This window comes from Dromaius novaehollandiae, chromosome 25 (genome assembly GCF_036370855.1).
Source record: "Dromaius novaehollandiae isolate bDroNov1 chromosome 25, bDroNov1.hap1, whole genome shotgun sequence".
Classification (NCBI taxonomy): domain Eukaryota; kingdom Metazoa; phylum Chordata; class Aves; order Casuariiformes; family Dromaiidae; genus Dromaius; species Dromaius novaehollandiae.
In genome coordinates this window covers 8,814,838-8,842,836 of record NC_088122.1, presented here as the reverse complement: position 1 = coordinate 8,842,836, position 27,999 = coordinate 8,814,838, and the positions used below count along the sequence as shown (strand labels likewise).

General features: G+C 35.6%; 1 protein-coding gene across 1 annotated transcript in view; it reads left to right on the top strand.

Moving 5' to 3' along the window:
* Positions 1 to 27,999, top strand: part of LOC135323593 (gamma-2-syntrophin-like) — a 164,638-nt gene that overhangs the window by 123,791 nt on the left and 12,848 nt on the right. Inside the window, exons 9-11 of the mRNA XM_064497218.1 lie at positions 2,244 to 2,373; positions 9,725 to 9,763; positions 23,102 to 23,218. Of these exons, the coding sequence (XP_064353288.1) occupies positions 2,244 to 2,373; positions 9,725 to 9,763; positions 23,102 to 23,218 (286 nt within the window). The remainder of the gene's footprint in view (positions 1 to 2,243; positions 2,374 to 9,724; positions 9,764 to 23,101; positions 23,219 to 27,999) is intronic.

Genomic DNA, 27,999 nt, shown 5'->3' with positions numbered 1-27,999 from the left:
TTCAGCAAAGACACATGCCAAGTCCTGCACCTGGGTCAGAATAAGCCCATGCAACAATACTGGCTAGGGAACAGCTCTGCAGAAGGGCTTGGGGATCCTAATGGACAGCACATTGAGCAGCGGTCAGCTGTAAGCACTTTCAGTGATGAAGGCTAAGACAGATGGGGCTGCATTGGTAATAAAATGGTATGCAGGTTGAAGGAAGTGATTATTCTTCTCTGCTTTGCATTTGTGAGGCCACATCTCAAATACATGCATCTATAATACTGTGTCCAGTTTTGGTCCTCTCGTTGAAAAGAGAATTGTAATGTAAACCAGTCAGCCAGAAGGTTGGACTAGAGGACCTTCAGGATCCCTCACACCATGTTCTTTGATTCTGTGCAAATATCCTGTGACTGAAGCGTTCAGAACTCTGTCAACTGGCTTTTATAACTGATTACCATATTTTAATAAGGAAAAGGATGTGACAACTGGAGTTTGTAGTGTCATCCGAAGTATTGCCAGCATCATGCTTTCAAACAGTAAAAGATTAGTTCATTTTTATAATAAAATTTGTTTTGTTTTGTTTTTATGTTGATTGTCTAGTGCATTAGTTGTTAGCTTAAGAGTTTATTTCTGTGATCTTTCATCAGCCATTTGTATAACTTTGTGCCACTTGAATAAGGCATTCACATTGCATTCATTCATGCATCTGCTCTGGATGAGTTAGAATCCTAGGCCTTCTATGGATTCAGTGGAGAGCATTTACTATTTCCTGCTTCAGTTAAATGTATTTTAATTTTGATATTTAAATTTGATGTCTAAAGTAGGCATTGTGAATGGGTTAACTTCATGGCAGCAGATTCAGTTTTTTTCCATGCTCCACTGTCTACATACATGATAATGGAACTTTCCTATCTCAGAGGGGTGTGTATATATACATATATATATATGGATACTGTCTTGTGAATATTGTATTTGATTGGAACTTTATAATACCATTTTCAGCAAGTATATAGATTTGAGTCTTCATGTGCACCATCAAATTGCCTATGAATGACAAATGTTAAGTTAATAATTTTTTCAGTAAGTCATGAGTAAACATGCCTTGTAACCTCCATGTGTCACTTTGAATGCTTATTTTGACATATATCATAAACTAAGCATTATTGGACTTGGCCTTAGATCAGAGAATCACAGGGAAACCCTGCAACCACATAGAGCATTTTTCTTGAGTCATTATCTTATTTTCTTCTGGGTTAGTTCTGAAAAGAAACCAATATAGCATATAAATAATCTGTACTACAAATATAGCAGATAGCAGCAATATTTTCCAAATGATATACAAAAGAAACATATGCACAATCTTTCAACTATTTATAATTGTCTTTTATAGTAGTATTTGAGCTTTCTGAAGTTCTGTTGCTGAAAACATGCATGACACATATTTTAAAGATATCTAAACCAGTGCACTTCCATGCCACTACTTAATTTTCTGTTGTTCCTACCAAAAAATCTAACAGTTCAAAATGCATAATGATATCCCATTTCAGCATCCAGATGTGTGGGATTTCAGCAGTACATGGATGGTGCCTAACTTACTGCAAGCAAAGAGGAAAGCACTGGCATTTGCAGAATAAAGTTGTTATATAAAAGATGCATAGAAAGTGAATAAATGCAATTAGCAATTAGCATACGTAGACGCTATTATGAAAAGGGGCCTTACACTGAAAAATGCTTTAAAGGAAATTTTAAGTACATTTTTCAGATTTTCTATGTCATAAAGGGGCTTAAAGGAAGCATTGCTTAGAATTTTATATAGAAAATTATAGGAATCCAAGAAATTAAAACTAGGGAAGTCAATTCTTTGCAACTTATACATCCTTAGTAAATGAAACCAAAATGCAAGAAATGCAGAAAAAAAGTCATTTTGGTTTCAGGATTTGTTATAGTTGTTCAAAAAAAATTAATGCATATGTCCTCAGTATGCTACACTAAGTTCAGTAATTGTAAACATATATTTATACCCTAGTAAATAAATGATCAGGGCATATAGATACTGGTACAGAGAAAGTATTTATTGTATGTATTGCTCCTGATACTGTCCATTATTATCTTTCTTTCTGTTACCCTTCCTTTACTTTGTAAAGTCAAAACCCAAAACTTGTCAAAGATTGTAAAGATCACTTGAACCCTGAAAAATATTGGGCAGTTTCAGAAAACTGACATATCTTCCTTTATGGATATGTTTCTTCTTACTGCAGATCTAATGCATTTGAAGTGCTGGCACTCGATGGAGTTAGTACTGGGATACTTCAGTTATATACAGCCCAGGAGAGTGCTGACTGTCTGAGAGCAATATCAACTAACATCAGTGATTTGACACTTCAAAATGTATGTTACTTTCTGCATATTTTTTGTCTATGCTGTCTTAAAATTATTTCTAATTTTCCAAGGACAGAAAATAATTCACATTGAAGATAGGCGATATAAAACAAATGTGTGTGTATGTACTACTTGTACTTTCTCGAAATTAGTGTGCTTAAAACATGGTTTCAGAAATTAGCATTTGTTGATTTTGAAGTAGGCATGTGGAAATTTTGTAACTAGTGAAGTGTAACTTATAGGGGCTCATTGGGAGGCAGTATTTTTACATCTGTAATTTGTCTAGGAATTGGTTTATTTAAAGTCATGTGTTCCATCTTTTTGCCTACAGGTATAGAGGTGCTTATGCCAGTGTAAATTATTCCTGTAAATTCAAAAGTAGCATTTGTTACTGAAAACAGAGGTACTAAATAAACTCCAGAGAAACAGAAAATCGTTATTTGGACAACAGGTTATTATTCCAAGAAAGAACAACTGGAAACTATTGAAAATTCTGGAATGGAACATAAAGTCAAATAGGCAACTTGATAATGTACACTATTGAAAATATATACCAGTCTTTATGAACTGGTAGAAATCAATGATGAAAAAAATACAAGCACAGTTTGCTCTGAGAGAATTACCTGGGCAGATTTTTAATCTTGTTCTTTAGATGTGTTAAGACTGAAGCATCTTCTATAAACCAGGATCTGGTAGGATAAATATCTTTAATTTGTACTCCAGGTTAATCGATGCTTAGTTATTCAGATTATATTGGGTAGGATTTGTATCAGGTTTGAGCAATCTTTGATCAAACTACATAATAATTTGACTTTTTTGCTCTTCAAAAGTTACTTGATCATGGTAGATATTTGATCATGGTAGTTCTATTAAATTAATTCTTTTTTTTAATCTGAAATTATTTAAGGAGGTCTTTGACAAAATCAGTAAATTTGCTTATGATATATCCTTTATAAATATTCCCTTCTAGGCACTATTTAGTAAATTACCTAATTTAGAGATTATTGTTTCTATTTGATAATTCTAGGGAAATAATATACATTATTCAAGAATGTTCATAATTGCCTGCTGTGTGAATAGTGGAAAGAAGTTCACTTTAATATTTTTAGAGCAATTCCACTTCCTAGTTCCTAATCACAATTCTTTTGCTTTCTAAAAAAATCCCATGAGTTAAAGTCACTCCAAGTATGTAGCTGAATATGACAGTAGAAGTGGCTGTACAAGCAAAGTATTTATTAATATATTTTATTACTGGTAGGGTTCTGGTCTGTTTCTTTGAAATGCAATGTATGTGGTAGCAGGTGTCTTGACATAGTATCCTCACTGTGTTATGACCTGTCTACAAGAATATTTTGTTATCTGCTGAGTATTTTTACTAATCTTCATTTTTCAGTTATCTATCACAATATAGAATTCTGTAAACAAAATACTGCATCTTGTGTCTTCCTCTTTAGTAGGGGTTTGATCAAGCTTTGTTAACAGCAGTGATAAATTCACGTGTTCTAAGCCAGGCAGAGAGTAATCTCTACACAGATCATATTAGAAGTGGGTAAAATCTTTACTTGGATTTAGTGCTTAACAGGCTGTGACAGAGGTGCAGCCTTTAGAACAACTGAATAGGGTCTGGCCACAGTAGTATTTTAACTAATTACTAATCATCAGAACAACAGATGTAAAAGTCAATGAGAAACCATTTTATTGGAAAACCTTTTGCAAAAAGATCAGAATGTGAGGCTGGAATGCAATTTCAGTAAAAGTTTGCAGTAAAGGAAGGCTCCTTGACTGGGAGGGCCAAGGGACTATTTCAAATCCACAGTGCCTAGGGCAAGGCCTTTACAGTAGACTTCTTGAAAATCTATTCAGAATGCTTTTTATTACATTATTATCATCTCACAAATGGTCAGTATTTTTCTATGATCATCTTATTGAAATCGAAGTTAGGCTATGTATCTGTAATTCTTCAGACTATTTTTCCTGTATTTGCCCTTCTTTAGTCCTGTGAAATTTCAACCATTCTCCAGGAGTCTCTGAAGATAATCAGGATTCAGAGATTAGGGTTAGGGTTAGGGTTTAGAGTTCAGATAATTTCCTAACTTCTCAAGGGTTAATTTCATGAGTACATGCCAACACTGAGTTCATTGGCTTCTCCAAATATTTAACCTATTCATTTCCTGTTCTGTCCTATGCTGTCATGTCTGTAGATAAATGAATTCTGTTAGATACGTGATCACAGTGGACCTTGTTACTAAGACTGTTGGCATCAAGAATTTCAGCCTTTTCACCTGACCACTATTAAGTTTTTCTGCCATATTTTCCATTGCTCACTTTTACTTCTATATATTTTCAGATTTTCTATGGCTATGATGTTTATGCTTCTTGATTTTAGCGACTCTTCCTGCACCTTAGTCATTCTTGCTTTACCTGTGCCTATCTGTGCCTCTTCTGTATACATTCTTTGTTGTACATGTTTGCATACCATTCAAATCATCTATTTTTGACTTTTAGTTCTTAAAGAGATCCTGATGGAGGTGAATTGATCTCTTACAATGCACGCTGTCTTTCCTGCATCGTAATGCTTTGCCACTTTGCCCTTTCAGCAGTTGGCAGCTCTCTGCCAGATTCCCTGCTGATGCCAGAAGACAGTCCTAATGTAGGCAATACAAAAATAATTCTGCCACAATCTGACACTTCTGCTAATGTCAGACTACTCTTTTGAAGTACTGAAACATCTAACTTCTATGCAAAGGCAAGCTCTCAGGGGATCAAGTGAAAGGGAGGAGTTGTCTTTCAATAGTGAAGATGTGAGGGGTTGTCACTGCCTAAGGATGCTACCACTGAATGTTAGCATAGCTAGAAAGTGTTACTCTGTAGATGAGAAATAATGATTCTGGTATTAGCCTGGAGACAGTTAGTTCTTACAAGACAGAAAACCACAGAGAATATGGCAAGAAAGATGTAAGCGTGTCTTTTCAGCCTGCCTTCCTGATATTTCCCTTGTATGCTGAGTTAGGAAAACCTGCCAGTAACTGTCATCTTTACAAGCAATACAGATTTTTTTCTAAAGATCCATGCCCCCCACTATTCACCATTCTGTCCATACCGTTGTTTTTTGCATACTTTTCTACCAAAGGGAAACTTCCCTATCCTCTGCCTTTATGATTCAATCCTTAGTCTCCTCAGTGTGTTCCAAGATCTTCACATATACCTTTTGGAGGAGGAAGAAAACAGAGATGAGTAAGCACCTCCCATCTATTTCTTCTTACAACCCTTTTCTCACAAAAGGAGGTACAGTTAAAGACACTGAGGGAAGAAAAGGAACAGAAGCTGTCAGTGAAGCTGCCATAATGAATCAAAAAGCATAGGCAGCAACTTGATCTGCATGTGCTTCTCGCTGCTACTGTTTGGTTTGTTTAGTTAGAGGGTTCTTTGCAGGGAAGTGACAGCGCTGTGCAGGAGATGTTTTTAGGAGACAGTTCTTTGGAATAATTTAGAATCCCCCCTCTGTTGTGCACCATTCAGATAGCTATCTATTAAACGTTTTTAGCTTTTGTCATGGGCTTTAATTATTTTCTTTCATACATAACACCAAACATTAATATAGACATGATAGGTAGAAACACCTGAAGTTGATGTTGCCGGTTCATTTGCATCATAGAAACTTATTTCTTATATTTATAGATCTCTCAAGGTTTTCTCTTTTTTGCAGTGTGTTCTCAAGGTGTTGTGTTTTTCAAATTTAATAACGAATTTAATAAATGAACAGTTCATAAGCAGATAAGGAATAAAAAGATGCAGTTGTTCCACTTTAACCATTATTTATGATCTTTTTAAATCATTCCAGCAGCTCATTGGAGGATGATAGAAACTTAAAATTTGGCTTCAAAACAAGGATATTAATCTTAAATCATATATATGCTTTTGACAGTGGATTTAATTTCCATGTGTTGTAGGACTTAAACATTTTCTCTTATGCTTACATGTACATGTATATCTACAACAGTGGAGTGAAATTTCAGTTTGATTAGAGAGAGGCTTATGAAATATGAGCTTTGAACATTCATATAAAAAAGAAAGAGGAGTAGGTCTTTCTTTCTTTACAAACCAATATGTGAGGTGCATGTAGATCAAAACAAAATCCATTATGTGTCCATAACCTGTAGGAAGCGGTATACAAATCTTATTGCTCAGTGATTATACAAACCATTCTATTGCTGTCTAGGGGTAGTAGCACAAGATAATGTATCTTTTCTGCCGCTTCTTTTTGTTTTTCAATGCAGGAATTCCTATTTGGAAGTACATCAGATCAAACCACTGAGATTGTAAAGGGTAGTCAGTAAGGGTAGGAATCATGTCAGCTAAATTTAGCCAATCAAATAGGATCCTCTTGCTGTGCGAAAAGAGAAAGAGACGGCTGTCAAGATCCTCATATGTCTCTGCTGATTAGAAAGAGAATATTGATATATTAAATGTATAACTTTTTTTTTTTTTTCTGAATTGCCAAAGCTAAGTGAGGTAAATCCCAGCCTGGGAGCTGAGTCATGGCAGCCCCATTCTCTTCCTGCCCCCTGCATATTCCTATGCATTCATTTAAACACAGTATAGTAATTATGATTGTTTAACAGTTCTAGTTGTCTGACTCAGCCACTGCACTCTTTGCAGATCCAGATTTTTGGTTTTAGCTTCCCTGCTCTTCCAAACACCCATTACTGTACTACAGTGTTTAAAACACATACATTCCCAACAAGGTGTAGCAAATTCCATTTGTATTCCTGCCACAATGCACCAGCTGTGGAGGGATGTAGGGAACATACGGTGCTGTGCAGTATGGAGAGTGCATACTTCCCTCTGCTCAGTCCAGTGACATAGGGGCACAATGTGATGTAGAAGGAGATCTTTCCCCTTGCCCCGCTTACATCAGGGCTGCAACCATCCCTGCTTTGAATAAAGAATGAGTTAAGCCTATGTGGTGAATAGCTGTGGAATCCAAAGCATCCTTCCATATTGCCCTTAATAACTGGAAGCGATGCTGTTTGTGAGGATGCTCTTCACATTACTCTTCTCTCATTCTCCAGAGAATCTGCATGGCCAGTCTCACGCACATTTTCACAGGCACATCTGAACATAGTAAGGTAGAAAGTCGGATAACAGAATTTCTTCCTTTTATAAAGAGAACTTAAAATAGTTTGATTTAACTGGAAAGCAAGGTGAAAGGAGACAGGATCACTGCTTATTCTGTTTATTTGCACTGTATTATATTATAGTGATCTCATAATTTAGTGTGTCTGTGGTCACCTGCAGGGAAATAGTATTTTCTGTGTGCGTGGCTTGGTTTCTGAGTAGTTACTTCTTGTGTATATTTTTCTCTAAAGCACTGGAGAATTGCTGGAGCTGAAGATAGGCAGGGGGTGATGGTATTCCTGGTGATGTTAAAGTATTTAAGATACCTTTTTGTTATGTCTTCTCAAATGCCCAAGATTAACTCTGCTACCAATCCCCCAAATCAGACTGGTGAGGACTGCTTCCTTCTGTAACACCGGGCTTTTCACTAATTTGTAGCACGCAGGTTACAGATAAGGTTTCTTGGGTTCCCACCAGTTTGTTACTGTCAAGGCCCTGAGAGTGGCCAACAACCTCTGCCACCCCCCGCCCCATCCCAGGGATTTGGCTGCATGTGCTCAAGGCCAGTGCTGACATGCAGCCGGGGATGAGGCTGCTGTGAGAAGAGCTGTGGGAGAGAGCTGGGAGAAGCCTTGCTGGAGGCTCCCCTTTTGCTTGGAAGCTGCATGTTGGGAATGCTCATCCTTGGTCTTTGCCTGAGCTATGGTGCAGATGTCTGTGGCCTGCCTCTGTTGTGGTGGTCCCACTCCTCCTCTGGGGTAGCATGACCCCTCCAAGGGGCTGGCGGACCCTCCCTGCGCACCATCAGATGCCTTGCCAGGGTGATAGCCAGGCCTGGCAGCTGCCCCAGGCAGCCGGCAGGTCAGCTTTGGCCACCTCATCACGCAGGGCCTCAGTTGGCACACCTGCACGGTTCAAATACACAATTCAGTTCAAGTGGGTTGCAAAGCTGAGTGGGGGGAACGATCCCCTATGGCCTATGACTGACAAGTTCTTATAGCCCTGGGGCCTTTGTGTCATCCTCCATGTGTACATTCAAGGCCCTTGCTATCATCCTGTATTCCTCTGTGTTGCGTTTTATTCTAGGGTCATTTTGTTTAGGGTGGTTCCATACAGAATAAGCACTTGTTATTGCTATCAATTAGTTACAAATATCTGCATATGTATATATATAACATTACACCCCACAACTGCACTTTTCTCAAAAAAAATGAGTCTCATGCTCTTTAGATAATTGTTATAGCTAAACAAGCTATAACACAGCTCCAGACATACCAAGACAGATCCAGACCAAGCCCAACAAGAGCTGAGGCTGGTGTTGTTGGAATAATGGAAGGCCTGTTGGCCTCTTACTGTCATGCTCTGCCTTTGAGGTTTATCCACAGATTTTGTCTTGCAAATCTCTTGCTCTTGCTAGGATACTGGTAATAGCCTTGGATTTCTTCTGCTCTTTTCCAGTGACTGTATCTTTTCCTGTGTGCAATTGTAGCTTTTGGTCTGTTATCACAAGCTTTTCATTTTTTTATAAAATGAGGGGAAATGCTTTGTGATGATAAGATTGTTTGGAAGGACTCATCAGCTGTGTGACTGTTTGCAGGTTCTATCCCTAGATATAGGGGAGTCTTTTCTTGTAGTCATTCAATCTTTTCATGTCTAAATCCCATATCTTTAGTTCACTGTTACTAATATTTCGCATTAAGAAGTGTTTCACTTTAAAGAAGGGTTTGTCAAGGTTTGTTCAGCAGTCACCTATGCCAATTATGACTGTCAAAGAAAAGCCAAAATCAGCACACCTCTTCATTGACTAAACTGTGAGCAAAAAGGAAGATATGTTACTTTATATTGAACAAAAGGAAATCCTAAACAATTCCCTTAATCTGTTTTATATGCTGCGTCCTTCATTTCACAAAGTACTTGAGCACATGCCTAATTTACAGATCTGCTTAAACAATCTATAGTACAGTATAATATTTTCACAGTGGCAAAGTAAATTCATACAGCCAGTTCTTTATGAAGGATTTCCTGAAAACTGTGATGAAAGGTTTCCTGTCTTTTGAGTCCTTTGTTTTCTAGGCTTAGGATAATTATAATCTAGTATTTCTGCACCGAAAATGTAAAAATTTCTTATAATTTTGAAGTACTAATACCAGTGTGCATTAACTATGTCAGTGCTAATTGCCTCATAGTAACTTTTAGCATCAGAATATTAATAACTGAGTATTTTTCAATCTCTGTTCTATAGATGAAAATGACAAATAAATGCTGTTCTCCCTCAGACCAGGTAAGACTTTAATTGTATTAATGAAATGTATTCATCATGCCAGAACAAAAATTATTAATTTTTCTAATTCTTCTCATTGCTTTAAGTTGCAAAATTTGTAGAGCCTACATACAGACATTTAGTCAGTTTGCAAATTCTAAAACCACATTTGCAAAATCTGTTTTAAATTTTGAGATGTCATAGTTTACACAGCAGATTCTCACTAATCAACAGTAACTAGTAGAATCCCCAATTGCACTTGTTTATTAAAAAATAAAAATAAAGGAAAATTAAAAAAGAAGGCTATATCACTGGATTAGATGGAGCCATGATATAAGTGAAAGAGGGAGACAGTGTAACTTACAAATATGTCTTGGAAAACATACTTTATGCTTGCATGCCTATAGCTTCAGCGAGTCTGACAAATTGGTGTGACTTTATATCTACATCACATTATTATGCATAGATAGCTCAGGAATATATTGCAAATAGTATCCTTTGGATGTGTCATGCTGTGCAGAATACATGTTTGCAGTGACCATTTGTCTAGGGCTTTTGGAGCTTAGGGAGCCTGATGCAATATTGCTGCACCTCTAGCTAGTCAAAAAGACCCAATGAATTTACTACACTGGAAAGCCTTCTTACTTACTGTGGGATTGCAAAGTTGTTTTTTTTTTTTTCTCCATTTACTTTGTAAATTTTCTTTTTCTTTTTCCAGGCTAATTCTATAATTCTGGGAAATAAATTGAATTTTATATCATAAAACTAATGAGCTTCACACTTATTTGCTATCCTTGCATCAATCTGGTGCTGAACTCAGGAAAAAAGAGCCCAATCCTTGTCTGTTTCCAAGAATGCTGTGTTTGCAGATTAAAAAAGTGAAAATTAGCCAGGTTTGTCTTTTGCTACTTACTGCTTTACTATAGAAATTTATTGTAGAAATTTACTACAGAATTAAAAGACTGAGTCTAGAAGTATTTTGTATGGACATCAAATAAATGTTTAAAATATTTGTTATTAATTAGACAGCTTGTATATTCTTTCATGTGTCACCATTTTGTCATCTTATCTAAAAAACGTAGTTGGACATTTGTAGACTGTTCTAGAAGTCATTAAAAATGTCTAACCATTTATATTTTCTTACCCAGGAAACTGCTTTATTTTGTTATACTTGTGCCTGCATTTTGGAAAAAAAAAGTACACCTGAAGAACTACTATAAACTTTAATTCTGTGCGTAGTAGATACCCAAAAGTTATCCCTAAAACAAAATGAATACCTATGTAAGAAGGGAGCATTTAATTATTCCTTCTCATTATTAATCAAACTGATATGAAAAACAGGTGATTATAAATGGTAGGAGGAAAGATATTGAATTTGGATATATGTTGTTGGATGAACTCCCTACTACAAATATTTTAGTAACTATTTTCGTAACACCTGAATCCCATTTTAAATTTAATGATACATTTAATTATCTGTAAGTTAAAGAAATGAAGAATAATGATAAATGAGAATTGCTGCCTGTAACCTGCTTACCTACCTGCAGTATGGTATAACTACTAATGTAATTAATAATATGTTCCAAAATTTATTTAATGTTCTTGGGTCTGTCACTTTTTTGGAGCTGCAGGAGTACTGAAATCAAAGAAATGCCAAATCTGCTATACTGTAGCATTCACATGAAAAGCTCAAAAGGGAATTCCAACTTCTATTTTATTAAACACAGAAGTACTAATTGACATTAAAATGTCTGCTTTTAAGAAGCTCTTTCTTAAACTAAGTACAGGAACATTAGAAGCAGTCTTTGTTGATACAGACAGCTTGTAGAGTTGGATTTAAAGACTTTGGTTCAAGCTGCTGAGAGTTAGAAGGCGAATGAAGATGATACAAGAATGAGCTTTTTGGTATTAATGGATAACTGCAAATGATTGACTCTATTCTTTTAAACTTTTTTCATCTCAATTTTTGTGCATGTAATATGATACTTCAAAAAAAGGAAGAAGTATTCTTCCTGAATTTGTAAATAAATATTGAGGACAGTCATACGACCCAACATTAGATGCCTAATTTGATTTCCCAGGTTAACAGGCTAGTGTCTATAAACTATCCATTTAGTCAGGGCAGAAAGATATTCTTTTCCAGAGCGTCATTCAAATGTGGAAATTAATATCAATCGGTATTTTAAATAATCCTTTATACGGATTATATATATAGCCTCTCCTTCTGCTTTGACTGTACTGGGGTCCTAAGAAGACCCCAGTAGCCTCTTAACTTACTATCTAAGGTAGGTGTCTAATGTTAAGCAGTACAAATCCATTACCCTTTTTACCTTCAGAATATGAAAGGAAGGAAAGATGCAATTAGAACGTAAATTTCTGGAATGGAAAATTTAAGGCAAGACTGATGTCACTTACATAATGTGTGTACAAACCTGAACTGCTCTTGTTAATATAATTGATTTAAAAGACAGAGAAAAGAGAAGTCTGAGAGACTGGAGGTGGTTTGAAGAGCTTCCTTAAGTAAATTTTGTGATAGTTGCAGATTTATCCTTCCTGTTGCGTATGGACATTCCTGAAGAATTAGATAGAGCCTTTGAGTTTCATTATCGTGTCAGTTGCCATGAGTTTTCTTCATTGCCTTCAGAATCCAAACCAATCTTTCGAAAAGGGGTGAGATCAGATCAGGACAGGTTCCATTCAGATTCTGTTTTTCATAGGTCTGTAACAAACTAGGATTTGGCATCAACAAATGCAAAATTAGTTCACTAAACCTGGGTTTCTCGCTTTTCTTTCATATTGTCCTTGACTGGTTTAACTGGAAATATTATTCTGGAAATCCAGAACAAGATGAATTCCAAGGGCATATAGCTAAGAAAACTGTAGAGGGAAGGGATGCAACTAATGGTTCTCAGATCTAAAACAGCTGTATTTCTGGGTCTCTTTGCCCAAAGAAGACATTAAACAAAGAGTTTGCATTTTGTCCTGCATATAAGATCCAAAGTTAGGAAGAGGTTCCTAGAGGTAGTGGTAGCAACAGTTGTAATTATTATGACTATATTTATAATGTTAAATTAAACAGTACCAGGTCAACAAGCTAATTGGCACAGTCTCGCTACGTTCATACTATTAATGTCTCTTCTCCCTCCAAAGGAGGCATTTAAACTGGGAGGCATTTAAACTATTGGAATTTCATTTTTGCCAGTGCTTAAATCCCAAACTGTTCTTGGGAATTTTTTGAAGAGTACTAGTTATCCCAGACCATGTCATGCTAGTTAGTCTCTGTCAAGGACTAATTATAAAAATTTGACAGGTGTATATAAAGAAGTACCACTGCTGAAGCCCTGACACTATACGTAACCTGTGTAGACCTCAGAGGACTGGAAGCATGAGGCACCTAAGCACTGGGTACTTTTAGAGCAGATTGGTGCTCTGCAAGAAGACCGGGAGATTGAGCTAGGTTGTACAATATTTTATTGAGTGTGGAGAGCTGCCATTTTCCAAACACTATAACTTTTGATTCTGCTTGATATAATTTGTTGCAGTGCTCTAGAGACTTGGAAGCACTTAATTCTCTTATCTGTAAGCAGTTAGATTTGTGACTCAATTTTCAAAAAGATATGCACCACTGGATTGCTGCATATTTTTTTATGAAACAGTAAATTAGGTGATTCCCTCTGTACAGAAAAAAAAACTTGCAGAGTTGTTGGCTTTCTAAGACTATATGAGCATTTCCCATCCCCCACTGAAGCAATACCTTTTCTTCTCAGTATGAAGAAAATGTTCATCGGATCTTGATAAACACTATGTATAATTTTACTTTATATGCTATAAAACAGATTTTCAGTGTTTCCTGCAATGTCTCTTTCCTTGTTTGTTTTGATTTTTTGCAGCTGGAGGAAAAGGTGAACTCTCTCCCTGTAATTGTTTGCATATGTATATTCCATTTGCTCTTTTGTAGTGATTGTATGGATTTCAGTATTTATAACAATCAGTGATTTAGAACATGAGAGGAATTTCATGAATTTGGAGCCTTGCTTTAGTTGTGTCCTTTACCAGACTTGTGCATGGTAGTGCACAGGTATTCTCATCTGCAGCCCTGCAACTGTGAATCTTCCACGATGTTATACCAAAGTTTTACATTTGTGTTTCTGCTACAGTATCACCAATTCATAACATGCTTTTGAATTTGCTGACAATACTATTCCAGAACTGTTCACTGACCTTTGCAACCTGAGTCAAGGCCTACAAAGGGCACAGTAACATACTAATTGAATTAACTGGGGCTTGAATCATTCTTTTGTTTTTCTTCTGACGTATATCTTCAGTAAACAGAGTCACTTGCTTGCCTAAATCATGAGCTTTTCATTGACCGCTAGAGGAAATCATACAGAAATTAAATTCTAGATACAGTGATTATAAAAGAAGAGCATGTACCTGAAAGGCCAGGACACAGATTAAGATGTAACCAGCAAGAGATATATAGGTAACAAAAAATTATGCTGTGAATTCATTAATAGCAGGGAGATGACAAAGGAAAATATTTGCCATTACTCAGTTTATCAGAGATCAGCCTTCAATAAAAAGGTCAACTGCAGCAGATGGTTATTGCAAGTAATACTAGAAAAATATGGCAAGATCTCAGATTACAAAATGAAGGAAAATTTTGGTGGTACTTATGCTTTCAATGCCTTGTGATGTGAAAAAATGGTCAAAGTAATCTCAGAGCTGTTATCAAGATATCTCAGAGGATTTGTGACTGCCAGCTGACAGATCAAAAGACTGGGAAAGGGTAAACACAGTGCCTGTTACTGAAAAGAAAGAGAAACTGGAGAATTAGAGACTAGTCAATTAACTTCAAACCCTTGAAAGAAATCTGAAATAAATAAGCAGAACATTTGTATACAGATGAAAGATAACAAGCAGATGAGTGGCAGCCATGAAGGATTTGTCAAGAATAAGTAGTTAATATCTAATCTAATTTCCTTCTGTGGTAGGATAACACATCTTGTGGATGGGTGAGAAGTAGTTGCTGACATATCTTGACTTCAGTAAAGCTTTTGACACTTCTTGACATGAGAGTATTCTAAACAAATTTTGTCCAGATTTCCTGGTACAAACTTTGTTGGATAATCCAAGAATAGGTGTAAATGGTTCACTTTTAAAACTAAATGATATATTGATGGAGTCCTGAAAAGGTATCTCCCAGATCCAATTCACTTGAATATTTTCCCTACGATGCATTAGCAAAAGTATGTGTACTAGTTTTGTAGACATGAAGCTGTAAAAGTCAGCATTAGACATAAGAATGATCTTGATGTATTGAAGAATGAGTCTGAAAAACAGGATGGAAGCCAGTTATGATACAGCACGTAAGCAAAAATAATCAACAAATATTTGTGAGAGGTTGTAGGAACAACTCATTCTTCCAAAAAGTATTTGGGGACATAAATTCTGTTGGGCAGTTCAGTCCAGCCTCTGTCCCCTTGCTAGCATTAGGGAGGTCATCGTAGTGCTACTGACCACAGAAGCCAGTTGGACACACATGGTGTCATCAGAAAAACAACAGGTTTATTATTATATCAGGCTGTGGTAGTCAGGCACAGGGCTGATTAGCAGGGACCTTTCAAAAGTCCCAGTCACATGGTTGACCTTAAATTCCCTTTTCTCTCTTTTTCTCCCTTCCAAATAAGCAACCCACAGACTTTTTAATCTTTCATCATCCCTGTTTTTCTCATTTTTATATTCTTTTTTGGTTATTTTGGCCTTAGTCACTGATCCTCAACATCCTCAAAAAGCCAGCACCTCTCTTTCTTCTGATATTCTTAACCCAAGGGGACTTCCTGATGCTTCCCTGTCATATATTTAGCCTGCCAGTTTATCCCGTTAATGTTTTATTAGTTCAGCAGTGCTAGACTGGAGTTGGCCAACCACTTTTTCCTGTACATTGTGTGCAATGTCCAGCAGTTTCTTACATTGTTACCTTGTTTGTTTAACCTCAGGCCAGAGCTGCATACCATAACTACAATGTCTCCTTTGTGACTTTTGATAAAGAGGCAAGCATTCTGGCCTATATGTTAATGTATAGGTGAGAGTACCTTGCAAAACATAAGTGCAAAGTGTTCCAGCTAATTTTGTGCACTGTGCTGCAGAAAAGATTTTGACGAAAGGCTTTCCATGGTCTCTGTGGAAAGATTGAAAGAAATGGAGTTGTGTAAATTAAAGAAGAGAAGACAGGGAGGTATGAAAGAAGTCTTCAGAAATGGTAACCTGATCTTGCAGAATGGAAGAAAATAAATGTTCTTATGTGGTTGATCAGAGAATGACATGTGGAAAGAAGCAAGGAATGATGCTACACAAACTACATGTTATGATTCATGGAATTTTTGCTCCAGTTATGGATTGAAGGAGTTTCTATTTCCTCTACTCTTGAGGGTGAAGCAATTTGAGACTTTAATGGAGAGGGCAAAAAATGTCTTGAATTGTAATTATAGCACAGATGACTCATGTTAGACATGAAGAATAGACTTCTTCATCTCTGGTAAAGCTGATAAAGTGCTGGAATAGATTGTTGGAAGAAATTATAGAGTCTCCATTACTGGAGGTCCTTAAGAGGTTAAGAAAACATCTTTTAGAAATAAAATATGTAGCATGGGTCCTGCATTTCAGAGCGGGTTTTAAACAATTTCTGAGAAGCCTCTTTTCGTCCCTGTTTTTGATGATTATATGAACCTAATTGTGAATAAGTTTTCAAATATGAGGGGTTTTCCCACTGTTCTTCATAGTAGAACTGCTGTCTCAGGCATGCCATGAACTCTGGCTTCATGCTGCAGATTCAGACACTGCACATACTCTTACAAGATCAATTTCTCTTTTTTCATTTTCATAAATTAGAGAAAAACATTTTACAATTATATCATATACATGATAAATTTAGTTTCTCCAAACTTCAAAAGTTAGTCTTCAAAAGTTAGATTCTTGCAGACTATAGTTTTAGGACTCACACACCTGGAAACAGAGCAAGAGTAAACTCCTTTGAACATAATGCAACCACTTAAAGATAGAATTGAGATATTCCTTTGTAATTGTTCTTACTTTATTTATATGGAAGGTCAGTTATGCACTTCTTAATGAAATTCTCTTGATCTGTTTCAGAGATTTTTCTGGGACCTCAACACTTTCACTTATAAAATAAAAGTTATTGGAACAAATAAACACCACTTCAAAGCACATAAACAGTTGAACCTCTAGTCAGATAGTTACAATGTAATTCCTCTGTGATGTAATATTACTATTATACCAATTTTGAAGATGGAGAAACTGTAGATACTAAGGTTAAGAAATTTGTCAAACTTGATGGAACAAATCAATATATTCTGATTATCCTTGTTGCATTTCTGAACATATTTCAAAAATCTCACTGTGCCCTCTAAAACTAACACATTTCACAGTGTGTCATGGTGTTTGTATGTTCCACTTTTCTCTCTTTAGAATGGAACATATTTGTGTTAGTGAAATAGCTTGTATTAGCTTACTCTTTTAAAGTTGGAAGACTTCGAAACATTTGATTCTAGAAACTCTAGAATGGGTCAGACTAAAGAATTCTGTCTCAAAGACTGACCAATAGTTCCTACTGAAGAACTAAGTATATGAAACACAGTATTTAAACAGCATTTCTTACCCTAATATGTTGACCATAGCTTCCAGCTGTCAGCTGGGTTTACAGATACTCTGACAGTGACTGGAACAATGTAATTCTGTTTTTTGTGAAAAATCATGTTCTCTGATTAAAGCTGTCTTCCTGATAATTTCATCGAGCTTCCATAAGCTCCTAGAATATAAAAAATTGTTAACAATTGTTCTTTATTCTCTGTTTCCATACCATTCTGACCTCTCCCTACTCTCTTTTCAATTTCTGCTCTCCAGGCTGAGTGCTGACCTACTGTATAGATTTCCTGTCTTTATGTCTGGACATCCGTATTGCCATTTTCTGTAGTTTGCTAGTTCTATTTTATCTCTCAGTTTGATTTGTTTATTTCTGCTTTATGATTGTGAGAAAGAATCTGGAAGATATAGTCTTCTGCACAGGGAGCTCCTCTTCACAGCTTTTAGAACTAATTGCTTTTCTACTCAGTTTTATAGAACAGTGATTTCACTGGATTCACACTATAAGATCAGTCCTTCTCCTTCAGGATGATTCTCCAGTTAAAATTATGTTGACGCATTTTTAAGCAGAATTATCATGTGATTGATTAGGGGATAACATGCAGAAGGAAGCTGGGAGTAAATTTTCAGACTGAATTTTATTTTTGAGGATCTTTTTGCAGCAGCTATAGATTGATTTTTTAAAAAATTTTCCAGAACAGCAGAAGAAACAATTTGAGTCCTTATTAGGTGAGGAGTTGTTTTTTAAGCTCACTTTACGGTGGTTGTAATTTTGATAAAAAGCTAAACAGAAATTTAAGAAAAGAGTAACTAAGGACCTGAGTTCTCCACTGTTACTTGGATTGGGTTCCTGCTGCACAAGTAGTCCCACTGATTTTTTAAAAAAATACAAGAATATGTAGAAGAACAGGGCATCTACTAATAGGGAAGAAGAAGAATCACAATAGTTAAATAAGGCTTGACCATCAGCTGTTGAGATATGAATGCTGCTTTGGGAGAGAGAAGAGGAACAACTGCCCAGCTCACTAATCATTACACCACATATGGTCTCCCAAAAGAAGAACATCTGAATATGTTCAAATATTGGAACTTTTGGTAATTTGGTCAAACACCGGAGCAAATTACCCAGACAGGTTGTGGAATCTTCATCTTTGACAGATATTCAAAAAAATACATATTATGTTATGTTATATTATTTGTGTTGATACTAAAAACTCATTTGGATAAGTCCCTGAGTAACCTGATCTACATTGGTACTGCTTCAAGCAGGAGGTTGGACAAGATGAGCTCCAGAGGTCTCTGTCAACCTAAATTATTCTATGATTCTGTTTGGATCTTTTTTTCTGAAAGGCTCCCAGATGTCATCAAAGAGAGCAATATGGGCTGTAATAACTGTTTTCACATACCATTTCTGGACAAGAAGCTGAGAGCTGGATAGTCTTGACTTTAGTACAGGTGTGCACCCTTCGTTAATTTTAGTCACACCTACTCCGGCGAAATATATCTGACATTTAGCCATGGACACTGACCTACATGTACACTACTCATCAGGCGCTCATATCACATAGCGGGCAACTGTGCCACAGAATTCAAACTTTGGCCAGTAGGTTTGGCATTACACTGAGCTATTGTATAAAAGGCAAACACAGGTGTATCACTTCCTGCTGCATTCAGAAAAGGATTTTTTTCAAAGGCAACTTATTGATAGCTGTTCTCAAGAGAAAGCTTTAGGTTTTAGATCCTATCTTGAAAGAGAAGGCTATTATGAAATAACCAGTAGGTTATTATGAGAAAAAGTGGGTGACATCATCCCCAATTTTACCAGCAGCCCTGTAATGGAAACAGTAGTCACTACCCAAAGGACTCTGAATCCAAATTTGACATAGGCAGCCAGCTCCTGGGAAAATGAATGAAGTCAGATGCATACCCATCTTCATGGTTTCCTATCTGTTAATGTGGACATGTTGCTTTTTGTGGTGTTCAAGTTGTGCCTAGCTTGGACTTAAAAAATTCCCTCTGGGGTTGAAGCATGTAAAAATAGGGTATCGTCATTTCTAAATTCCTCTGTAGTTTCATCCCTAAAACATGTTATTTTAAATAAATGTTAAATATGTCATTCTGACAGAAATGGATTAAGTTAAGTACAATGGAAAACATCAATGTAATGCATCAGATCTTCTGGCAGGCCGATTTTTTTTTTTTTTTGAGAATTTATTATTTTCATGATAATTATGTATGTGAGAGGCCTGCAGGTCACAAAGATACAGAAAAATCTATTAGTCCCTCTCTCCCCCCCCCTCCCCCACCAAGTACTAGTTAGAATATAAAGTCTGCCACTTGCTTTGGAAAAGACCAGAAAAAGAACTAAAGCTAAAATTAAATGATGCTTTATGATACAACATTAGTTTTTGACTTGCAGTCAAAGCTGGTTTCTGTTGTAGATTCTTCTCCTCCTTTAACTAAATGAGCATTCTATCGCATCTGTTCTGACCTTTCATATGTCAGAGATCTACTTGATTTTCTTTAACTATTTTCCCCTTCAGTGTTTTGCTTCATTTACTTTTCATAGCTATTTAACTAACAGTACTACACACAAAATGTACAGATAACTTTATTAAATGTAACACACGTTACGTTTCCAGTCATCTAGATGCTCTATTCCTATAGCAAAACAGTAAGTGCAAATAAGAATGTTCACTCATCTGCTATCATCGGATTACATTTTGTTAGTGACATATTATCACCCCATAATGAGTGCCATTGCTCATTTTGTTCCTACAGGAACTTTTGTAAAGTATATTGGAACACTTTAGGAAATTAATAACACAGCAATGGTGAATGGGTACTTTTCCATGCAGTTTCAAATAGCAGTCTGAGATTGATCAGGAAAGGAGTGCTAAAAGCAGTGCTGAAAATGGGGTAGTTTGTAGTGTTATGCCAAATCAGCACTCCTTAAAATTTCAAATGGAAGGTTTTGGTCTAGTCAAAATCTCCCTAGCATACTTATCAACCACAAGCAGCTTATTATTGAGTGCCAATATTTGGTTGGTGTTTTTTTCCATACAGACTTCTGTTGAACTGAATAATTATTCTTATGTTAATTAAACACTGATTCTGATAAAATTCTTCTATTTTCTTTACTTTTTAGGCATTTTTTGTCTTTATAGTTGATTATAAATTTGTTACACTCTTTTCTTTATGGCTTTTTTTTCTCTCAGATTTATTTTTCTCCATGATTTTTCCTTCTTCGCATGCCTGTATAGTGTCTTCAGTTTTGTTCTTTTCATTTTAATTTCATGTTTATTTTGTTTCATTATTTTCCATCTTACAATATTGGTGTCTTTCTCCTCCTGAATGTCCTTTCCCTTGTCTCTCTGGTTTGCATTTGCCTTTCCTCTTTCTCTTTTATACTCGTTAGCACTTACTTTCTAGTTTCCCCTTTTATTATCCTCAGTTAATTCAGATAACAGTAATGCAGCTCTAAACCCACTGAGCTCACTCCAAATCTTCCAGTAGCAATCATTCTTCAAACACGTAGCTTAACTTTATTTCTTCTTGTAGACAGTATCTCATTTCAGCAATCTGCATTTGAATCAGCTCAAATATTGCTTTCTCATAAATATACGAAAACTCTAAACCAAACAACCACTAAAACTTTTCATGTCTTCTAGCCATATTATATTTCTTTCCCTAAATATATGTATGTACTGAGACTTCATACATTCAGTAAATTTTCTACAGGGGTATTCTTCTTTGACTTTTAGATCAATCTACCAATGGCTCCTTGTTGATTTTTTTCACATTTTCATTAAAAAAAGAATGGACCAAGATGATGTAAGAATAGATACCTTTTAGAAAAGGCAAGAATTGCCAATAGTTTTTTTTTTTTTTTTTTTTTTTTTTTTTTTTTTTACTGGCACCTTTAATACTTGGGTAAGAGTCTCATAGTGTAAATATAGAAACCATAACCTTGTGATTTGAAAGGCTTTCAAAGCTTTTGAAGGGGGATTCTTTTCTTTAAATTCACATTGAACTATAACATACTAGCTAGTTTTTCTGGGTGAGTTTTTATTTTCTTTTGTAAGATAGAAATCAGCAAAGCATTTTTTCTTATTTCTACTGCTAGGCACAAAAATTGCTTCCTCATTCAAGAAACTATGTTGACAATCTGAAGCTAAGTAGTGGCTTTAAAAAAAATGGAAACCGAAAAAGCTGTTAATCAGTTTTGACATTTCTTGGCATTTATCATTAAATCAATCATCCAAAAAAACAAAAAAAATTTTCAGGGTTCTAAGACTGTTTGCTTTGATGATGTTATATTATTTGGGTTTTTTGATTTAGATCCTGTGTTTCTGGAATTGGACTTTTTAATTTGGCTACTCATTTCAGTCAAGCAAAGTAATAAGCTGTCCAGTGTATTCAAAGTGTAACTGAAGTATTGCTCTTTTTTTCTGTAGTCTTTGAAGAAATAGAACAAATAAATGACCTCATGATGATCCATATACTTGTTTCTATAAGAAATTAAATGAGCGATATTACAAAGTTGCAATCAGTTAATAGAAAGACCATACTCTCCAAAAAGGTTTCACAGTCCCCCCAAAATCTAGTCCAGTGAATATGTTTTTGTATAATTTTGGGTTTTTTGGTCTGGGGTTGAAAGAGATTCCATCATACCAAAGCAGATTATCACTGAGTTTATAGGTGCTAATAGTTATAAAAATCTGTTTGCAGTGTGGAAAAGGATATACTTGAAACCAAGACTTTTGATTCTGACCTACCACAAGTAGTCTGGTCACAGCATCATGTGGCTACAATAAAAATAGTAATAGTACATTTCCATTTTAGTAAAACACTTAGAGCACAAGCCCAAAATATATGTCTGCAGCTGATCAGAAAATGTAATCTATAATGTAAAGGGACATATTATAATACTGTTAGAGCAAAGTTATGTGATGAGTGAAACTGACATTTAATTTTACTACAACATAAAGCACATATCCTTCTTATGTGATAAAGTTAATCCAAAAAAGGTATATAAAGAAAGAATCAATGTGACAAAGGCACTGTATTAGCAACAACAAAGGTGAGCGTACAGAAAGTTTTTTTCAGATAAATCTTGTGACTTATTCAGATGTCTCTCTTAAGAGGTATGTGTCACAGAGGTTCTAGGTTGTCCAGCTTTTTACTGTCCTAAAGGTAAAGTAGAATCTAGAGTACTGGCTGTACTATTTTAGTACACCCAGCTTTTCTGCTGGCTAAAATGAGAGTCTGCTGAAACATATGTAGGTGACTTTTTAAAAGGAGATTATCTTTGGAACCTTCTAATATGGTTGAATTAATCATATTAGAACACCTAATTTTACGATAATAACTATGCTTAATTTTTACATATTAAATTTCCCCTTTCCTCCATGGCTGGCACACAGCATACCAACATGGATACAACTTTGCTGCCTGGAATAGAATCAGGATTCAGAAAACCTGTTCAATATGGATTATGTCTCTTCAAGGACTTTTGACACACTGGAATGGTTAAAAGGTTAAGAGTGTGATAGCAATGGAAGGGCAGTTTAGAAGCAGGGAATGATGCATCCAAATCTAAGACACTCTTCCCTGTGGAAAGATTTGACCTATTCAGGTCTGTCTTATGCCTCGCTAGAAAAATGAGCTTTAATTTTCAATGACTTTGTTTTACAGGTCATACATATGGGATGGGTAAATGAGAAACTTGAAGGAACTGATTCATCTCAGCTCTACAAATTCAAGTTTCTGGCACTGAAGGGTTCATCCTTCTACATTTTCAGCACTCCACCGGTAAAAATATATACACATATATATATACTTTGGGGGAGGATTTAACTGTAGATGGAAACCTGTTTGTTATGTCTGGGTTTATTTTTTCCTACCAAGTAGAGTTGTCAGCTGAGATTTCAAAAACAGTTAAAGCCATAGATGCCACTATGTTGCAGTAAGCTTTAGATATCTGACCTTTTTCAAGGTCCTCTGAAAATCCTACCATATCTGGATATCTCAATAAATTCTTAATAGGGAACATTTGTGTTACTTTTTTAAGTTGTTGTGTTCAGATTCTTTTCTGGTTGGTTATAGTCAAAATTTCATATCTTACATTTATTCTGAGGCATTTTTCCAGGTGTAATTACTTGGTAGTTACTCTGTTTTCTTAAAGGTAGTCACATCATGAAATACACCACCGATACTAAAGTTGTGAATTTTACATACAGGCTAGGGATTGAACTATTACAGAGAATCCAATCCTAAATGTACAGTTTGAATAAGTGACAACATCCTGCTTTGATTATTTCCATAGCTAAAAACTAGAATCGTATTTCATAACAGATGACTTACCTAATACCACTGTAAAACACTAAAAATTAATTTAAAAGAAGGGAAGAGAAATGAACTGGAAAATTCTCGGCTCCTAAAAGTGACCCATAAATACCACATGGAAACTTTTTTATGCTTTCTTTCTCCCTTCAGAGAGCCATTGCTTTAAATACATCACAAAGAACAAAATGTAGAATTAAAATACATTTGCAGCTAAATAGCTTTCTTAATTCTTGATCAGAAAGTGGTCAATCTCCTGATTTGTTCAGCAGAAGCAAAAGCAAATCTGATTTTTTATGTGTACCACCAGCATACCTTTGTGAAGTACTTACTCTTTGAACCTTATTTATGAACAGAAGCAATTAATAACAGTCTCTTTCTCTAGACTGAAATTCTAAACCCAGTGATTCCTATAAACTTCTAACATTTATAAATGGCAAATTAATAGTACTTTTCTTAAAATGAGAGAACACATCTGGAAAAAGTTTTTTTTTTCTTTCTGCAAAAGAATATTCATGTTTATATGTTAAGTTGAGGAACTAAAATCTTATTCAGTTACTAGAATCCAATTATAGTGAAAAACAAACCAAAAAAGTAAATAAATAGCACACCAATTATTCATGTGTCTTTTACTTTATGAATTTCAATTATGATGTTCAGACCTATTTTGGAAGGAAAATTTTTGATATAATTAAAACTATCTATCTAAATGATACTAATTGAGAATAAACTACTTCATTTATCATATTCTACTAAGAACAGGCAAGTCAGGATAAATGTTTGTTAGCATTTTTACCATCTTATTTGTCACTATCTACTACACTCTACAGTGTTTCTGTGCAACGTATTTGTAGAAACAATGGCTTTTCAAAAAAAAGGAACAAAGGCGACCCCTTTGGTCATGGTGTTACGTCATCCCAGTAATCAGATGCACTTAGGTGTACAATATCAATGACAGAATGCATAAATCCCAAAACCCATTGACCAGTTTTCCTGATCTGTAATCACACCACAGATGTTTTATATCAGGGAATAAAAAAAAAATTTTAAAAAAGGAAATTGGCAGTTTCCATTTAGAATTCAAACCTGGATCTCGAGCCACAAGCTGGCTGGGGCTGCCCCAGCTGTCACCAGGACCTTGCTCCCTCAGAGCAGGGGGACGGGCCCCAGCAGCCAGGCCAAACCCAGCCCTGTCCCACCAGCAGCCCTTGCCAGTACCAGCCCTGGGGAGGCCCTGGCCCATGTTGCATCCTGAAACTGGTTCTGTATTGCATGTCCAAGCACGAGTAACTTTGTAGCTTCAAACATAAATCCCCACAAGAAGCCTTACACTACTTTTAGTGATATTTAATTATGCTGCTCTTATTATCCCCACTGATTTTTTTTTTACTACATTAAGTGAAATATAACAAATGGACTGTTCTACTACAAAAATATTAATACTGTTATCTTGCCTGATCTTTAAATGTTTGCCATTATGTTTTATTTCAGACATGTTTCTCTGATGCTATGCTATTGACAATGCCACACTGTAGTGTACATGAAGTAGATGATGTACAAGTCATATAGTTAGTTGTAATGACCTTATCCATAATTTATAACTGCTTATAAAAACATCTAATACAATTTTTACTCTATTTCTTTGTGTATAAGAGATCATAAGGGGGCAAATACAGTTTCTAACTTTCAAAAGAATAAACAAAATACAGCTACCAATGAGCAAAATTCAAGAAAAGTACAGATCAAGTACGGATTTTGTAATTTCAGAGAAGCTACTATAGAGAGTAGTGTTCTATATATACTCTGCTTAAACAGTTTCTCAGATGGTGCTTTCAAAAATGTAGACGCTTCCCAGTAAGAACAGATATCAAGAACAGAGTTGCTTACCACAGTAACAGAAATGGGCTAGAAAACTCAGCTGTGATGTGTAGACCAGGGAGTTTTCTAGCTCCATGATGAGGAACAAGCCATTTTCTAAAAGGCTGTATGATATCTTCTGTCCTCTCCAAGAAGAAGTGTTATTTAACATCTTCCATGCTGGAAAAAGCTCATAGGCTTATTCTTGTTTGACTGTAATGGGCGCATTTTCAACTTTTTCTGTTTTCAGTTGTGCATATAATTTCATTTGCATGGTTTGTCACTATGAATTGATGCGAGGTTCTACATGTACACAGAGATATGCATGTACAGATACAAAACCCAGCACCTGTTCATGATGGAGTGAAACATTGTCACATATGTTTGGCATGGTGTGCATAGCTGTAGCTGTATGCAGGAGAGTTTTATATACAGAAATTGGTGATGTGCTGAAACGCTTTTACATTTAGACCTAATGATAGTAATCAAAATGTCTTTTAGGTAAATACGCCTATGACTTATAGGTCATAACTTATGACACTTCCTATCATAGATTTAATATCTACAAAGGCCTTGGAAAAGAGATAATTAGGTTTCATATCAGATTTAGCAAAGTCATTTTTTTGTGTCATCAGATGCTATATATTCTCATGTTTTCCTGTTTTAAGTAGAAGTAAAATATACATGACATCTGCACACTTTCTTCCCCAGAATCTTCACTGGCCCTAGAAGTGCATCTTTTCTGTAGTTTATAGAGACAAATAGACTGAGATGATGTTCTCAGAGTTTAAATAGCTTGGGCTGTGAAAGTTCAAAAAGCAGATGCTTGGGAATGGCTGCAGCAGGCACTGACCTATAATTGAGACTGAACTGAAGAATGTGTAATTTGTGTTTATAAGGCATAAGCATGGATCTACTGCCTGTGTTTACTCCATTCATTTCAAAAATTTCTTCCTGTTGTTTTTATGTCAGTCTGGTTAGTTATACACTCTGTAACAGAATTCTTATCCACCCACTTTACAATATGTGAATCTTTCTGGATCAAGATCATTCCTGAATAAAGCCAATGAGTTTATGGTGAAGTTGCAGCTTAATGCTGAGACTAGAATATCTATAATATCTGTACTGAGGTCTGCTCTGCGTAAGAAGTGTTTTATTGGGGTTCCTGTTTTATGCAACAGTATCAGGACAAAACTTGGCAGATTTAGCGAAACTAGATTTTAGATTGCCCTTATGGAAAATGGATAAAGATATGGTAGGTGCCGTAAATATTACAGAATAGATAGCTCAAGGGGAAACAACTCTTCGAGTCATTGCCAGTGTTAGATTTGTCAATTATTCTGTAATCATGGCTGGCTCTAGGGGATAATTAAGGGCTAAAAATGCATGCATTTTTATTGCAGCTGATGGAGTCTGAATTATTGCCCTCTAGATGTTACCATATATAAATAAAATAGCAAACAGATGTGATTACAAAGTGCTTTCTATAAGCTGTTATTATGCTGTTTCCACTTATAATTGTATTTACTGTAAAAATATTTTAGTTCAGTTATATCCAAGGAATTCTGGGAGATTTTCTTTTTTTGCAAGATAATACTTTATTTCTGAAGAAGCTAATTTTTTAAAAGAGTGGAAATTTATCCAAGAATACAAACATGACCGACAGTGAAGAGAAGATCTTGTTATCTCATCGTATACATAATTTGACTAAAAAATTAAAAATTCTTAAATAAAGATATGAAAAATCGAGTCTTTATTTTGAAATTATTATGAAGACTCCATCCTCAAAATTTATGTTTCGGTTATATAGATATACAAATGAAAAAAATGTAGTGGTTACAATAGGCATGTATAAATTAAAACAATTCCTTCTCTGTAGAGTTCATTTTGATCTTAAGGCAATATACTAGACATCTAAGAACTAATGCATAATCAGCAACCTACAGCCTGTTCTCAAATCCGTCTGAAAACCAAATTTGCTGCACGATGTAGATGTTCATTAACTTCAAGACAAGAAATTCTTCAAGGCAAAAAAACAGTCAGTTTGAGTTTGGCAGATGATCACCTCTGCTGAAACAACGAGGAAAGTGGAAAGTGAATATGAATATTACGTGAAATGACAACAGTGATGGCCCTCAGGAGACAAACTGCCAGTTGTTTTAGAAAGAGTTATGTTTGTCTAGAGGAAGCAGATTCTCCATCTCTCATTCAGATAAGTGCATTAATCACTGACTATTATATATAATAGCACATCTAGAACCATATCCTGTGTTAGATTACTGATTCTGTGATCATCTTTGTTATCTGCCATTAACCTGTTATTTCAGGCTCTGCTCATCACTGGTCACTGGATTTCCCTTTAATTTTCATGTGATTTTCCTGAATAAGTATCA